The 17,677-nt window shown below is 43.8% G+C and overlaps 1 protein-coding gene across 1 annotated transcript in view; it reads left to right on the forward strand.

Moving 5' to 3' along the window:
- Positions 1-15,396: 15,396 nt before the first annotated feature.
- Positions 15,397-17,677, forward strand: part of PREP (prolyl endopeptidase) — a 159,364-nt gene continuing 157,083 nt past the window's right edge. Inside the window, exon 1 of the mRNA XM_010003868.1 lies at positions 15,397-15,513. Within this exon, the coding sequence (XP_010002170.1) occupies positions 15,397-15,513 (117 nt within the window). The remainder of the gene's footprint in view (positions 15,514-17,677) is intronic.

The following is a 17,677-nucleotide window of genomic DNA, read 5'->3' on the forward strand; positions in this document are numbered from 1 at the left end:
TATCAGCAAAATCTTCAGCAGTCACAGGATGATTATGTGAAAAAGCCCTTATTCAGCCCTTGTGGGCCAAGAATTTTTTTAAGACTGAGCTTTTACTGTAGTTTTTATGGTTGGTCTTTCAGTAGATAACACATGGCTCCATCAAAATCATGGAATTTTTTACTATGGTTTTGACTTAGGGATCTCCCCAAGGGCTATGTCATCCCACCTTTATGATGAAGGCACCTTTTCCTCATCAGTTCTGGTCTAGAGCCATGCTGTGTGGTTGAGGGCAAAGCTCTTTGCAGTGAGACTGTAATTCTGCTGTCCCACCTCAGAAGCTCCTGAGATCTTGCTCTGTCTCTTGCTCTTGCTCAGCACAGAGAGAGCCATGTCAATTTACAGATACAAAACCCCAAAATATTTGCTCTGAACGTCTGACAGTCAGTCTGAAAGCACTCCCTAAAGGTAATGAGGCAATGAGATCCTTGATTTCAGAGGGAATGGGATCCATTTTAAGCAGGACAACATGAAATTATGTGCAGTTCAAATGTTTTGACTTCTCAAGTAGCTAATAGTCTCAGGCTCCACATTCCACCATTACTTTAAGAATAAACTCCAGTTATCCTCAATATGACAGAGTAGCTTGCCAAGGAGGAGCATATTCAAATACAGAGAGAGTTAAATAAATTATTTTGCCCTTCACTGTTACAATATAAACAGCTCAATATTAATGGAATACTTTTATATTGATTTTTGGCTTACCATGTATTGTATTGTATTGTATTTCTTTTGATTTCTATTTTATTTTCATTTCTTCAGGTTTTGCTCTATTTCTATATGTTGCCAGGGAACAGAGGAGGAAGAAAGAACAAGGGTCTGATTTGGAGTCACAGCAAACTTTGCTACAGTCTTGGATCATACCTCAGGGAAGGTTGTGTGCTAGTAACCAACACTCTGAAAAGTTTCCATTCAATCCCCAGCACAAAAACACCTCTCTCTGTTGCCTTGTCAAAACCAGAAAACAATGCAGACAATTGATCCTAATAACACCAGCACGTGTTATTAGGAAAAGCTGTACCAAACACAGTGATACTCCACACCAAAGGTTGGCTTCTCACTCAAGTCTTGGTGGTAAAATCCAAGGCCAAGATGAGAGATTTTTCTGGAGAACTCAAAGATGAGTCTGTGGGGTTCTTGTTTTTCACTGCATATATGGCCTGAGTAAGAGACTCTATTATTTGCTGGGAAGCAGCACAGAAAGTAGGCTGCATTTTGTCCCCTTGATCCCAGCAGGTCAAAGTAGAGAAGGTCCAGTAGTTCTTAGAAGTGGGTCTGTCTTCTTTTAGGTGAGATAGCTGCATTTTTTGACCTCTGGCAAAGAGCAGCTGATTTTACAGAAGAGGAATATGCAGAGTGAAACCACTGCAAACACTGATCCTACCAAAAATAACCAGCTCTTCCTTCCCACTGTTTAGAAATGGAGAGTACAAAAATTCCAGTGATTCATTCTCTTATCTACCAGAATGGGGAGGAAAAAACCCACCTAAATAAAAGTGAAATGTTTCACTCAGACATATGGTTTTAAATGAAATTCTTTTAACCTCTCACTCTGTGGTAGTTTGTAGAAGACAATGAATCCTGAAATTTCATATTCAGTTCCTTCCTAAGAATTCCTCTGAAGTGTGTGGGCTGGCAGGCTCTCCCTGACCAAAATGGTCTCATGGGTTTCCCAATGATCTTTCTAGATAAGAAGAGTGCTTTGATGGTTTATTCTGTCTGGGTTTTTTCTTGAGAAGAGACCTGCCTGGGAGAGTGAGCCCTCCTTTTGCTTCCTCCTCAGCTATTTGGCAGAGAGCAAACAACTTCCTCTTGTCCTGGGGGTCCTGAGCTCTTCTTTGTACTGACATGGTTGCAAATAGAGGCAGAAGGAAAAGTGCCAAGATTCAAAAGTCACCTTTATATCAATCAGTTTTTAAAACTGATACATCATGTGAAGGGAGAACATAATTTGTTTTCTTTTTCTCTTTTCCTGCTCCACTAGTTACTGATCATTTGTCATCTTATAATATTGAAGTCCTGATGTTTGTAACCCAATTAGAGCCATCCCTGCCTTGCCCTTTTGATAGCTTGGTTCCTTCATTCAGCAATCTGATGTCAAATGGAATTGTTTTGTGCAAGAAGAAAAAAGGTGAAGTATTTAAAGTGAATCATATCCATTTTTGTGTGTGTGAAACAGAAAACCACAAACCACTTATGCCAGTACTGCCATGGGATTTTATTTCAGGTGAAATGTGTTCTGAATTCTAACTATTTTGCATCTCTGCATTTTGGTTTTGGTTGAGGGTTGTTGTTTTTTTTTTTGAGGCTGAGAGGAGCCTGATATGTTGTATTTCATCAAGGAAAAGGAAGGGCTACAAACATATGATTTCATAATGTATCAGAGGGTTTGTGGCTATTGTGCCAGAACTACAAAGCAAATCCTGTGCACTAGTTGGATGTGAATGTAGATTAAAATGGATTCAAACATATGTATGCAATGGGTAGACACCATAGTCAAACCATCAGAGGCTTTGCTTCATGAGCCAGGATTTCTATGAGTCAAGAGAAAGCACAATGCAGACGAGCAAAGCAACTGAGACCTTCAGCCCTGATCCAGTCACCACATCTCAGACACAAAAAGTCAGAGTGTCCACGATGGCCAGTGAAGTTCCCAAGCAACCAGACACTGTGGTAAAAGAATCTCATATTCACTGTTTGGTCTAGACATGAGTGAGAAGTGAGGAGGAGTGGGAGCAAGATTTAGTAATTCTAAGGCCCAATGCATTGTCATACCAGGTCAAGCAGGTTTCAGCAGTATATTTTATCAATGCCTATAAGTATCTGAAGGGTGGGTGCAGGAGGATGGAGCCAGACTCTGCTCAGCAGTGCCCAGGGACAGGGCAAGGGGGCAACGGGCACCAGCTGGAACATGGGAAGTGCCCCTGAAAGATGGGGAGAAACTTCTTGGCTGTGAGGGTGAAAGAGCCCTGGGACAGGCTGCCCAGGGGGCTGTGGAGTCCCCTTCTCTGGAGAGATTCACCCCTGGATGCAGCCCTGTGGGATGTGCTCCAGGGGGTCCTGCTGGAGTGGGGGATTTGGACTAGATGATCTCTGGAGGTCCCTTCCAACTTTGATGATACTGTTATTCAGTGATTCTGTGATTTTGTCACTTCCACTCCTTGTGCATATTAAGGTTTTCTTCTAAGCTTCTGATGAGCTCTCCTGCTCTTCATAAATTAGCTGAGAGCTCACTAGTGAACCGATGACTTAGCAAGCAGGAAAGGTGAATTTGTGACTGTCAGTCACACAGAGTGCTCTTAACTTTCTCAAATTTGTGAGTATTTGCATGTTTAGTCCTCAAAGTTTTATCAGCACCTCTAATAGCAATTCCATCAGAGGTAACAGTGCTTTCCAGGAGATTTGGACTTGATGAGCTTGAAGGTCTTTTCCAACCTTGATGATTATGTGATTTCATTGCACTTCATCTTTCAGAAAGAAAGGAAAATGCATATATATGTATCTACATGTGTGTGTTGTGTTTGTATTGTTCACATCAGTTTTGCATGATAAACAGTTATATTTAATGGATAGCTTGTACATTCACACCTGTAGTGGAAGAAATACACAGAGTTATTTGGTGGCCATTGCCTAACTGCTTAGGTGGCTCACTCATTAGTGGAATTAATTAGCCTATCCACTGGCAGGCTCGGCAGCAAAGCCCAGGAGAAATAATAAAATATTCTCCAACTTCCAGGGAAGGCTCCTCCAGGCTGATCTGACTTAAGCACACAGAGTCCTCTGCATGAGCACAGCTGTGGTGCTCTTGTCTTTCTCCTCCTCATACATAGCTCAGAGACTTTGGGTTTGATCTTTAAAAGCTCTGTATTTCACTTATTTTTAGGTCCATGCTGCCCTGCAGTCCCTAAAGCTCTGACACAAGTCCCCAGCCTCTTTAGAGAGGTTCAAGAGGGTCAGCTCTGCATGCCTAATAGCCTTACTCCTTTGTTTATTAACTGGCTCAGTAATCAGGTCTGTATCAAGGGTCAGGCATCTGCCCAGTGAGATTTATTCAGGAAGATTTCGTGTTACTCTGGAAATGCTTTCCACTCTCTGTGGAACTGATTGATACTTCTAGGTCTGCTCAGCAAAACGAATTAGGCAACTCAGAGCTCAAGGCCACAACTGCTCCCTCCCTGGCTGAGGGGAAGGGTTCCCTGGAAGCCAAAGCCAAGCTTAGTCTGCTTTGCTGCCCTTTTCCCTTTCCCCAGCTCCTCTGGGCAGGGAGCCAGCTTTCAGGGCTCAACTAGGTAAAGACTAACCCGACAAAGAAAACCAGTGCATTTCCAGCCAGCTTGGCTCCCTGGATGGGCTCATGGTGGGGAGAAACATGCAGCTGGAGTGGGAGACTTGCAGGTCCTCGCTGGGACCGACCTCCCTTGCTTTGGATCTGGACCTTCAGGCACATGGACATTTGTGGGGGGAGATATCACTCAGTGAGGTTTTGAAGGTCTTACTTTTAGAGCAGTCAGTGCAACCTTTGGGTTCTTAGCCTTCATTTTCCAAAGCCTTGACTCTTGCTTCTGCCCTACATTTCGAATAGAGAAGTATTATTCAGCCAGTCAGGTTCAGCACAAAACTTGCCCCGCTTGCAAAGCTGCTCGTGTAGTTGTTCCTCTTGCTTTCAGAAGTCCCCATCTCCAGCTGTGATGTGCTTTACACTGTGAATCTGACTATTCCCAACTGTCTTTGTTAAGGAAGTGGCACAAAAGCTCCATTTGTACAAGACTTGTGCATTTTAACCTAAGAGTTGCCTACCAGTTGGATGGGCTGCCCATGGAGAAACGTAAGGCAACTTTCTCTGCTTACATCCTCCATGAAAAAGCAGGACACAAAAGCAGTCCCTTGCCATGGGCCTGTTTTTTCTTAATGCCCTTCATGATGCAGACCACTTTAAAGAGGGCTGGAAGGCACTCTTTGTCAAATTTCTAGTAGCACATTATGGATCAAGTTTATGATGATGATTTTTTTCTGAACCAGAGTTACCAACACTAATTGAAACCTGACAATGTTGCTGAGGCCAAATTGAATGAGAACAACAAAGTTACTAAAAAAAATAATAAAATAAAATACATTTTAAAAAAATGATTCATTCCCTACTCAGTGCACTGTCAGTTACTGGTACTCCCCATGCTTAATGCCTGAGGTAGCTAATGGCATTAACACATAAAAAGAAACCATCAACATGCTTTTGACTCCCATCGGAATCCTTTATTAAAATAGTCCTGACACTTTTTTCCTCTGTTTGCAGAGCCTGCTCTGCCAGCAGCCACAAGACCAGCACTCTGACCAACGGAGTGATCATTCCCAGAAATACAGGATTTGTTTAGACTGCTCCAGACTCAGCCACCTTGACCCGATAACCTCTGGTGTGTTTTGCAATGCCAAATGAGCATCCGTTCTGGCCAGGCAGGGCCATGCTCCAGCAAGGAGCACAGCTCTCCTGGAGCTGCATTCTGTGGGCAAGAGGAAGCAAAAATGCCTCCTGTTTGTGGCCATCCTGTGCAGCTGCTCTGGAGGTTTTGCCATTCTTTTCCTCCTGTCCCAGGATGCACACCTTGGCAGAACTTTGCCATGCTCAGTGGCCAGGGAGCCTTGGTGACCCCATGGAGCATGTCAAGGGAGCTCACTGGTGCCAGAGGGACTCCCATGGCTGACAAGAAACACACCAGCCATTGGAAAAAGCCACACGAGGAAAGGAGGAAAATGCAGAGAGTGGTGGTAATATGTCTCTTCTGTGGAGTAAAATTGGTGGTGAGCTATTGCCAGAAAACAGTTCCAACAACTGAGTGTCTTTTCATCTGGAGAGGAAGAGAGGAGGACACATGGGGAGCTTTAGCCTTCTCCTACTTGTGTGCAGGCCACTGCAGCCATGCTGCTCCCTTGCCCTTCCTACCCTCCTCCCCATGCCCTGCACCAGTCCTTTTCACCCAAAAAAGCCTGTATGAGTACGTGTGTGTGTAACAAGAAGTGAGTCAATGGGGAAGGAGCAGGGCTTGCTGCAGGAAGCACTCTACCCTAATTATCCAAGCTGTGGCATCATCTCCAGACCATAGGCAACTGGTGTTTACCTGGCTTCTGATCAGAAGAGTTGAGAAGGGAAGCAAGAGTTAAGCAGAAGAAGGAGTTACTCTGGAAAGATGCAAAGGTTGAGATAAAAGCTTGTGGCCTTAAACAACAAAAGCATCCGTCCTCACACTTATCAGACAGAAGGAAAAGCAGTGAATTATAATCTAAAATCATAGAGCTCATTTGTACGTAACATCATGTTCAACAAGTGTTTGCCTACTAATATATTGCCTTCCTCTCTCTTGGAGTAGTCATGACATTTTAGTCCTGTTAGAACTGTAGCTCCCAAGATACATTTATGGTGTCAGCCAGGGCTTTGTTTAAAATGAACTCAAAACAGTCTATTACCAGGAAAGTGAAAAACAATAATCTAAACACTGATAAAACACAGCTAAGTCAGTGGAAGGGTGTCTAAATCCAGGACATAAATAGGCCAGCTCTCAGATGACCTGCTATTTTGGGACAGCTTGAAACTCCAACTAATTGCAAAATCTTACAATGGTAAATCTTCCCCATAGCTGCTGTGTTGAATTGAAATCCCTAAGGATTTCTGGGAAAGATATACTTCAGGATTGGAAGGTTTTTTTTATATCTTTTTTTTTTTTTTTTGGTCTTGGGTGGAATTAAAAGTCACATTTCCTGCAAAGCAAAAATTCCAGAAATTTCAATTTGCAACCACAGAAGCATTTTCTTGGTGTCTTACAGCTGATTTGCTGAGATTGGTACAGTCCTGTGAAATATTAGACATGGCATGTGCTGCATATTTAAGTTGTAATAGAGTAATAATATGCCAATGTATTATATTTTCATGCATGTAACAATTTACCTTAAAATAAACCAAACCCAAAATAATACCACCATCATTTTCCTCCCTGTCATTCAGCAGCAGTGAACTGAGCATGCTAAGAGAAGTATTCTTTGAGTTGCCTCCCCTCCAACAATCCCTCTTCCCCTTTCCCTCCTGCCTCCTGTTTTGAGGGACCTCTCAGTGGTTGTGCCAGGCTGCCCATATATTCCAGAGGCAGCTTGGAGTAACCCTAAGAGAAGTGTTACTTCTACAGGGAAAGAATACTTGATTTTCCAGCAGCCCAAAGAACTCTTTTGAATTTCAGCAATTCTGCACAATTTCAGCAAATTCAACTTCTGCACAGTTATTTAGAAGGGGATTTCTCAGGAGCACAGAGCGATACCCAAGCTCAGCACTGTTCTGATTATTTTAAATGCAGCTTCTTGACAGTACTACTCAGTTTCCCCATTCCTGGAGTGTCTGCATGCCCAGCTGTAGCCCTGCTGTGTCCTCACCAGAGTGCTCACCTGCGGGCAAGTGGCAGAGCCTGAGACACGTGTCACTCACCCTTCTTTTGCATTGCTTTGTGTTTGACCTGGTTTTGAAGGCACGAGACCTATTTTTACCAGCCTGCATAGGCAGTGCCTATGTGCTCTGAAGCAGCTCATGAAGTAATTAGCCACTTATTTGGGATATTAAGCAACCACAGCCCGGGCTACTATTTGTGCATGTGTGAGCCTGGCTGGGGTAGGTTTGCCTCAGCATGTATTTATTACTGCAGCTGCCAGGGCTAGCAGTGAACACAGGAGACTTTCTCTTGTTTTGCCTTCAGTCTTGAGATAAGGCAAGTGGTTCATCCCAGGACTCTGCATGGAGGTAATTCAAACATGCCTCTACTTCAGAGATCAACCCCTTGAGGTATCAGTGTGTCCTTAGCTAGGAGTTGGGGTCCACAGCTGCAGACCAGAGCTGGGGCAAATTGCTAACTCAGCTTTAACCTGCATCACCCTGGGGACACTCTGGCCACTGCTCAGCAGGAGCAGCAGGAGCTGCTCTTCTGCTGTGGCCCCTCTTTCCCGTGACTCTGCCCAGCTCCCAGCCCTGAATCCATGCTTTTCCATACTCTGCTCTCCGGGGGAGTTGAGCCCTTCCTCAGGTGGCTTGTGCAGGGCTGCACCACGCTGTGCAGGGCCCAGTCCTGCTGTGACACCATTGCTCCTAAGGCAGTGAGACCCAAGCTACAAAGAGAAAGTGTGGTTTTGGTTTTGGACATGCAAAACACAGCTGCTCAGGTTTAGCCAAAACCACCTTTTCCTGTCCCTGCTTTAGCCTCCACTTTCATCTTGGCTTTCAAAAACATATCCCCTCTGGGATGTATTCAGAGACGTGCTGTTGGACTAAAAGAGACACAAAAGACCTCTCACTTTCTTACTGGAGTATTGACAGAACAGCAACAGTAAGCAGTCCAAAATGTTCTTCTTGTCCTTTTGTTCTCCCCTGTCATGAGTGTTACTTTTGGTGGCCGTTGTTGTTTATTAACCCCGCAAGCCTCAATTACAAAGTCTTGAAAAAAAACACCAACAGTGGGGAAATTTCCAGAGCTGGCATTGTGTCCTTCTTGCCCACAGCACGTAGCCTGGTTGCTTAACAATCAACCTAAATACTCCTTGTCCCTTCTCTGCTGAATACATCACACCCGTCTGACGCCTCCTCTCCTTAGACCAGTTGGGCAGTTTCATTAACTCTGTGCTCAGCCAAATGTCATCACAAAAAGTCAGGCAGGACGAGCTTAGGTGGACCTGGTGTTACCTCTGAGATGATTGCTTATCTGTCCAGGACAACATCTGCTGGGTGAAACTTGGTGTCTTCTCTTCCACGGTTACGTAGGCGCCTGGGGCTGTTTGAGGGGTGGCTCTTTGTGGACTCAAATTCTGGTGATTTATGAAAACAGAGAAATTTCAGAAACCTGGCTGAGAATGTCCACCTTTCTCCTCCAAATTTGAGTGGTCCCATAGCGAGCTCTGCTGGTAGTATTGGCAGTGCCTGAAATGGAGCCTCTAAAAGAGGAAATCCAAAACCAAACCAACTGCAATATATATATATCTACATATTCCTCATTCCTTTGTCACTTTCCTCTATTTGTTTTTTTTAAATTTTTTAAAAATAAAATGAAAAAGTTATGCAACTTACTCTTTACTTAGTAACACACTTAATCCCCATTAAAAAACCCCCAAATGACTCATTACAGCTCAATGCTTTACCTCCTGGATGAATGTTCTTCAAATTCGGAATGGGAAATTGCTATGAGGCTAAATAACTGAGCATTTTTGAGAACAAACAACCTTCTGAGAGACATGAAATATTGCTGTCCAGATTTTCCATCATCAAATCTTGGAAAAAACACATGATCTCTTCAAAACTGCTGACCTGGTGTTCTTATGTTTGGGGTCTGAGTAGATATAAGTGGAAAACCCATAGTGGCTCACAGGAAACAAATGCAGATTCCTCATAGGGCACATGAGTTGAATGGAAATAATTTTCCACCCCCTGATTAAAAAAAAAAACAAACCACAACAAACCAACAAGGAAATACTTCCCTAAACAGTGTTTAAAAAAAAAAAAATATTTAAAAATGAAGAGGAAATTTTGCTAAAACTGTAAAAGAAAATTAATCCAAATCTGTCTGAGATGATCTTTATTTCCACAGTCCCTGGATTATAAATTTTTCAACAGAACTCTAATCAAAAGGTTTATCTATAATGTCTTTTTGGAAGCGTAAATAGACCAGTGTCATGACAGGAATCTGGAAAGTGAAAGAGAATCTTTCAGAGTAAATATTTATTAAATTATATTTTTCATCAGATACCATCAACTTTTTGCTGCTTCTTGTCAATACTTCAGGGAAGGAAACGTACTACTCACAACAGCTAGTTTTTGTGTCAAGTTTTGCAAGGATTAAAATAAATCCAAGGTATCTAATAAGAAAGAAATGCAGAAAATTATTTGCTTTGAACTGGGAGATTGCAATTGTTCTTAGTAGCATTGTTCTCCCGAGCACTGAATCTCAATATTCCACTTTTACATAAAAAATTTTCCCTGAGTTATTTCAGAAAGAAAAACCTTATTTTTTTTTTTCCCCCAGGAAAAATAAAACACAAAATTAGTTTATGAGAAGATAAAAATAACCTTCATCCTCACTGCTTTCCTTTTGTGCCCAAAAAGCAGATTCCAGAGTACTAGATTTCATGATGCATTTTAAAATGTTTTTTTTTTTTAAAATCCATGTGCTCTGCTATTCTAACATTATTTCAATTTGCAATAACTCCACTTGAAAAATGTGGTGTTGCAGTGACCCACATTTACAGACCATGCAGTGAATCAATCCACACATTTATAATTTAACATTCATCCTCATATTTTTCTAGGTTTCCTTAAAACTCACTCTTTTTGTCTTGCAAGCTTTGTACTTTACAAGCCAGCACAGCCCTTTAATAATGAGGAACAAGGACATCAGCACATTTTTTTATTAGTTAAGAGTTACCTTCTTTTTTTATTTACTGTTTCTTCTTTCAGTATCACCACCAACTGCTTAACAAATTCGGACCTTCCCTGTTCTTCTTACACCTTGCAATTATTGAGATGCCACCAGGTATCCTGGCAGATAAAATTCTTCCTGAAAAAAAAAATAAAATTATCCTGTTTGGTGCTAATCCAAAAGTTGGGGCAGAAACTGTTGATTCCCTCTCCTACGATGCTCTGCCGATCTGGCTGCAAAAAAATGAGTGTTTTCTCTTGGAAAAGGACAACACAAAACAAAACTAAAACAAATGCACAAAAGTTAGACTTGTTTTTGTTGGTTTTTTTTTCCTGGCACATTTCTCAGAGAACATTTGGATTTAAGTTATCACTCTGAGAGGCAAAAGAGGCTAGCACAAAACTAAAAAGTGAAGTATTTTTCCTTGGAAATGTGGCTGTAATATCTCCTGAGGGTTTCGTTTGTGTTCTCCATCTCCCAGGTTTTTAAAGCTCTTGCCCACGATCCTGTTTTGCAGGTTCTTGGACAACTGAGAAAAAAAGGATGCAGCTTAAGTTAACCACCCAAGAGTCTGTGCTTCCATGTGGAGATTTGGGGATGACCACACCGATGAAGATGAAGACCACTGATCCATAGCTTGGGACAGAGGTGATGGGCAGCTGCCCATCTGGACATCACCTGCCACAGCAGGGCTACAAGAGTCAATGTCATTTCAGCCCTGCAAGCAGATACTTGGTGCCTGGACAAATGCTGACTGACATTCTCCTTTTTTCCCCCTTCTTTGGAAGCTCAGTGTGGGGAGCCAGCTGGGCTGAGGCTGCTGGCTGGGAAATTTGATCTGCAGAAGCTGCAGAGGTGCAGGGCCAAGCTGTTCCTGGGGGTCCCCTGCTCCTCACTTTGACAAAAAACTGGGTGTGTGAAACACTCCGGGAAGGGAGACAGTGATTCCATTTTGAGACTGTCTCACCACTTGTCTGGAAGCTGGGCAATTCTTACCTGGCAGCTTGGGAGCAGCTGCCACCAGGCTCCATCCTGCTAGTTTTCCAGGAAGGTGATGAGAGGAAACTCCCTGCAGCCTTTCCTGAGGGCAGGTGTGAGCCATGGGATCCTACAGCTGGGGTCAGATCATCACAGACAAGCTGCCCAGCCTCCATAAACCAGGGCTACTCTCACCCATGGAGAAGACAGCTTGTCCCAAAGCAATATGGACTGGAGGCAGGAGTCAGATATGGATGGGAAAATCCTTCATGATAAATCTGGAAGGACTGTGAGCAGAGATGCAAGATCTCCCAAGAGGATTAGAGGGTAAGCATAGGAGTGATGGCCACCCAGCTGGAAAAGAGACAGGAAGCAGCCTTTGGAGCTTCCCTCTCACGTTGCATTTGCACACACAGTTCTGGAAAACATCCTCAGAGGGATCCCAAACGGGCTTGAAAGGCAAAACCTTTTAGTTGATAGACTGGAAAGGGCTCTTCAAGCATTTCAGCGTGAATTGAAAAGCCTCATGGTTTTTCTGTTTGTTTGTTTGAGAGGGGTATTTTTTGGAGGGGGTTGTGTTTTTTTGTTGTGTTGTTGTTTTTTTTATAAAAAGACATGCTTGAACTTTTGCTCTGTACAAAAAGTGTCTGAGGCAGAAGTGCCAAAAGTTTTGTGGAAAAACAAATGAAAAAGAAGCACTAAAACGTTCACAACTTCGCGTGCCCTGATGCTGAATCATTGTTTTGAACTGCAGGCACTCACTGTGGGTTGAGACGTGGGTATGACTTGTTCTTGCAGCAAAGTATCCCTATCTGAACAGAAAATATATTACGTCCTCAGCTTCTGCTGAATTCTCTTGTGATTGTTCAAAAACCATCCAGTGTTTTCCCCACGCTGCTTTGGTTGGAGGAATTAAAACCCGTTATTATCTTTGGTGGTAGCAAAGCTGTGAACATACTCAAAATACATATTCCCATGGAAAGTCACCCTGACTGCAAAGAGAAAAAAGAATGTCTTTTTCTCTGGACTACATATTTGTTTGCCATTGACTTAAAAAAGGGCACTAGTCTTCTCAGAGGTCTTTTGCTGTTTTTTAAAGGCAGCAATGACAGAGCATGAGTTGGAATGTTTTACTGAGGCTTCCAGACCCTTTCCCCTGGTAAATCCAGGGATTGTGTTGGGCATAAACACAGTATCACTGAGAAAGGGGTTACAAAGTGAACTGAGAAAATCACACTTTATCCATCCCCATCAATACCCTTTCTTCACGTTATAACCTGAATTTTAATAAGAATTTATATTTCATATATTTTTCCCCTGATAATTTAAAGAGTGGATTCTGCAGCGCTCACTTCTCCTTGAATTCTTTCTCAGTAGGAGGCAGTTTCTAGCTGGAAATGCAAATACACTGGTGGAGTGTGATTCCTGGACCATGAACTCCAGCTGTGGCTGGAGAAGTTGCTTTTGTCAAGTGGGATGCTCCTCTCTCTACCTGTGGAGACTCCTCAGCTGTTTCACTGCCAACACCCCCAGGTTCAATGGGCCCAGCAGTCACTGTGGGGCAGGAAGGGACCTTGTTGTCATTCACACAGCCTGCTCTGGAAAAATGCTGAGAGAGAGAAAATCAGGATAACTGGGAGGTGGGGAATGATCTGAATTCTGATCAGTGAAGGAGCCAAGGGCTGTGTGTGATGGGGGTGACTTGGAAATGGTATTCATTTGTCTTATTTGTACTGTTTCTGTTAATTCAAAGTGTTGAAGGGCAGGTTGGATGGGGCTTGGAGCAACCTGGTCTAGTGGGAGGTGTCCCTGCCCATGCAGGGGGGTTGGAACTGGATGGTCTTTAAGGTCCCTTCCAACTCAAACCAGTCTATGATTCTATGATTCACAGGCACTAAAGACAAGGGGCTAACAGGATCTTTTCATACACTCACCAGCAATCACAGGCTATAGAACAACCTCCAGTAATTCCTGCACCAAGTGTCATAACCTGTGGCTGAAGTACAACATATATTTTGGAGAGAGATGTAATCTTGATTTATTAATTTGATTTTATGTCTTTGCTGTTTCCTTGTGTTTACAATTAGTTCCAGCTATGTATTTTTGTTTGAAATGGGATTCCTGAATTCCCAGGTGAAGTCAGCAAGGCAGCAAGATGTGCTCTCAGGCATATCTTGCACTACTGGTCCTGGACACAGGAATTGTGTCAATTCTTAGCCTTATCTATAATTTTTCCAGTATGTCCCAAAATTGAAATACACATGGATGACACAGCTGAGGAGGAACACTGTGAAACAGTCCCCTGTGACTCAAATACACCTGAGCTGCACTTCAAATTGTCTCTGGTTGCAGTGGGTCCTAGTTGTAGGGTACTTCAGTGCTGTGGGGTCTCATGACAAGACAGACCATCACAGCTTATCTGTAGGCTCTTGAGATAACAAGGACCAAGTGAAAAACTCTTCCCATGTGCCCTCAGGGATGAATGCTGGTGCCAGGACTGGCTTAACCCAGGTTTCCCAGCTCTGAAATTTGCTCTCATTGGGAATCTGCCCTGGGTTCTGCAGGATGGGGTTCCTGGCAGGTTTGTACACTTGAGTTTTTTCAGCTAATTCTTGCTGTTGATTGATTGATTGACTCCCACCACGGAGGAAAGGAGTTTTGGTGATGCTGCTCCTTATGGGTGATTTTATACAAGATGTGGCTTTTGAAACTCCTATGTGGCCAGCTTTCTGTTACAGATGTAGACCAGCTAAGGTTACTTTACAAGACTGCTCCCCTCATCCTTGTCCCTTTTCCAACCAGCAGTATAGATGGGGGAAAGTATTAGTAATGCAGATATCTACTGTTTTGTTGTGTTTTCTCTTGATGTGCTGGTCTCAGAGAAAGAATATATTTTACATACAGAGCAGTCTTATAGGAGTAATATTTCTCATGATCTGATGTCTCATATTTTACCAATATGTCTTTATTTGGCCCTAAGTGGAGAAAGCAGAATAAAGCCAAGAAAGTGGTAAGTAGCATGTGCTACAGAAATATTGAGAAATGCTGAGTGGGTGGGGGGAGGAAATTACTTCAGAGACTGAAGGGATGAAAAGAGGAAATGACTTCATTCCCTGCATCGCCGTGCAATGTCTCAGCATCCAATCACAGGGGATGAGGCAGGTAAACAGGAAAGGAGAAGAAGAAGTAGGTCATTCCCCAGTGTGGTGGAAAGGGAGCACACTAAGTAACTGCTCGGGGTGGCTTCAGGAGATGTCCTGCCCAGTAAAGGCAAGAAAAGATGCTCACAGCCTGCCTGAGGTTGGTCATAGCAGCTGCCTGGCCTTCCTAGCAAGCTGTCCAGGGGACTGGAAAAGCTGTGGAGTCCTCTTACTGTTAGCTTTAGTCTTAATAATGTGATGCTTAAGGAGTCCAGCACAGAGCTACAAAGATGATTAAGGGAGTGGAACATCTCCCTATGAGGAAAGGCTGAGGGAGCTGGGTCTCTTTAGCTTGGAGAAAAGGAGACTGAGGGGTGACCTCATCAATGTTTACAAATATGTAAGGGGTGAGTGTCAGGGAGATGGAGTTAGGCTTTTCTCAGTGATGACCAGTGACAGGACAAGGGGTAGTGGGTGCAAATTGGAGCATAGGAGGTTCAAGGTGAATATATGAAATTTTTTTTTACTGTGACAGTGACAGAGCCCTGGGCCAGGCTGCCCAGAGAGGCTGTGGAGTCTCCTTCTCTGGAGACATTCAAAACCCACCTGGACACGTTCCTGTGTGATGTGCTCTGGGTGACCCTGCTCTGGCAGGGGGGTTGGACTAGATGATCTTTCGAGGTCCCTTCCAACCCCTAGGATTCTATGATTCTATGATTTTTGTTTGGCTTTTGAGACTTGATTTCGTTCTTATGAAAGAATATGCTTCATGTAAGGCCACCCTTCCCTACATAAATCTTCTGCTAAAGATGACTCTGCACAGGCCGCCAAGCAACGCTTTGCCTTCCTACGGACACAGGCATCTTTCAAACCAGAACTGGGGGCACCTCTTGGCATGCCCAGTGCAGCTGAAGGAGCACCAGCAGGTAAGTTGTTGCCAGCCATTAAGCATGACCTGGACTGGTGTCTGCTGGGGAGGCCACCAGCACAGCCAGGTCTGAGTCCATCTGCCTGCAGAACAGGACAGCTTCACGCAACCTGCCCGTCGGCCGTGGCCTCTGGCCCCACTAACTCTCCAGCTGTGCTCGGGAACGGTTTGGCATGAACCAACCAGCCTGTAGCAGAGGCAGTTCAAACAATTTAACAGAGGTTCAATTTCCAGTGCTTGGGAACATTCCCAGATTTATTTGCTAGCACAGGAGGAGCCAAAGTGCTGCTGCACGGAGCTGCCTGCGGCTGCAGGGCTCTGCAAACCAGGGGCTGCCTGCGGGTGAGCTCTTCCAATACCTGACATAATCTAGGGAAGTTTCTTTGGCAGACAGGAGTACAGTGGATTAGAGCCTGAACCACAAGAGTCTCCAGGGAATAGGTAGCACATTTGCAAGACTCTCTCCTGACCTAGTCCAGCGAGTGGCCAAGATCTCGGAGGCAGATGGAGAGGCTGCTGTGCCTGCCCCAGCTGCTCTGCTCACCTCCCTGCTGACTTCTGTCTGAACCAGCCTCAGGAAGCAGCAGCCTCTGACTCTGGTTCTGTGCCAGCTCGTCCCATCCTGGCAGAGCAGGGTCCCTCACACCATTGCAGCCTCTATTGTAAAGCATGGAGGCTTATTGGTTTTTAATGAATTGATTTTATTTCTTTATTTTTTAAAAAATGTTCTGAGTCTTCCCTCATTTCCTCTGGGGGGTTTCACAACAGCTGGATCAGCTAGATACCTTGGCTGGAAGATGCTCCATTTTGTAGTGATTTCAGTGATCATAATGACAAAAGCTGTGGCATCAGGCAGGGTTTCACTAAGGCCTAGAGAGCTATCTAAAGGAACAGTTCTCTGGGGGCTCCCAGTGCTTGTGCTATGTAACACTGATGACTGAGGGTCAGACCTGATCTGGCTTCTTTATATAGACAGTCCAGGTTTATGACTGGTTTGTATCACCAAGATGATGCAAAGCATCCCAAGTACACCCAGGAACATGATCCCCTGAATATATCGTATTGCCTGATACCTGAGGGAGATCATTGCTCTTCAGACCAGAATGCTCCTGTGATCTTGAGTCCTTTTTGATTGCAGTTGTAGGAGCCAGTACAGGAAAAGCATCCTTAAGCCAAGTTATCCCACTCATCCAGCTGTTAAAAAATCCCCAGAGGAAATGAGGGAAAACCCAGACATCAGGAAAGCCTGAAGCTTTGTATTAGAGATGTTTTAATAATTGATTTACTCTCCCCTTTTGGCTGGTTCTGTGTTAACTTTCCTTTGTTTTCTGAGCCTAAAGCTATAATGTTTCTATGCTTAGGCAGCCTGGCTGTGGCTCAGATCTGGATTAAGCATCTCATCTTTGGAGAAGGGGCCTTATCCTGACTGAGCCACTCTACTTTTTGATACCTTCCCAGGAGAAAATTATTTGGAAGGTACCTGAAACAACTTGCTTTGGTATTTCAAGAGATCAGCTATAAAATGTGTGAAAGTTGCATCAAATGAAGAAAAGAATAGATGTCCTTCCCCAAATCAACTGGATGATTTGCTGTAATCACCTGGCACCTTCTCCTTGTGTCCACATGCTGAGGAAAAAACTTCTGTTTGAATCACTCTGTTGCTTAAAGAGGGGTTTTTATGAGGAAAACCAAGAACATGCTAAATCCTATTAAACTCTTGACAATTGCTTTCTGGCTGCACATTAGTTAAATATGCTCCTGGATCTTGTATTGGAGCAGTCATGCTTTTGACCATGTTTGCTTGATCTCATTCCTGTAAGCTACATAATGAGGAGGAAGCTGTAATGACTGGCTCCAGCTAAGCAATAATGTTCTGGAAAAGTCTGAGCCTTTGATACTCTGGACTGGGGTCCTGGGGATGTCTGTGGCACATGGCAGTGGAGGGAGAGCATGAGAGTGTGAGGGCTTGGGGAAAGACTGGCAAGAACTAGACCTATCTTAAGATGTGCTTTACTAAAACGCTGGCTTTGCTAAGTCATGTATTTTAAATGAAAAACTCCTGTTCAGAAGATTTGCAGGGCAGAAGGATAAGACCTCTCTAGCACCTTTCTTTTTTTTTTTCCAGGCCCAACAACCCTGAATGCATCCCAGAGTTTTTTTCT

Source organism: Chaetura pelagica, unplaced genomic scaffold, assembly GCF_000747805.2.
Source record: "Chaetura pelagica isolate M959 unplaced genomic scaffold, ChaPel_1.0 scaffold128, whole genome shotgun sequence".
NCBI lineage: Eukaryota > Metazoa > Chordata > Aves > Apodiformes > Apodidae > Chaetura > Chaetura pelagica.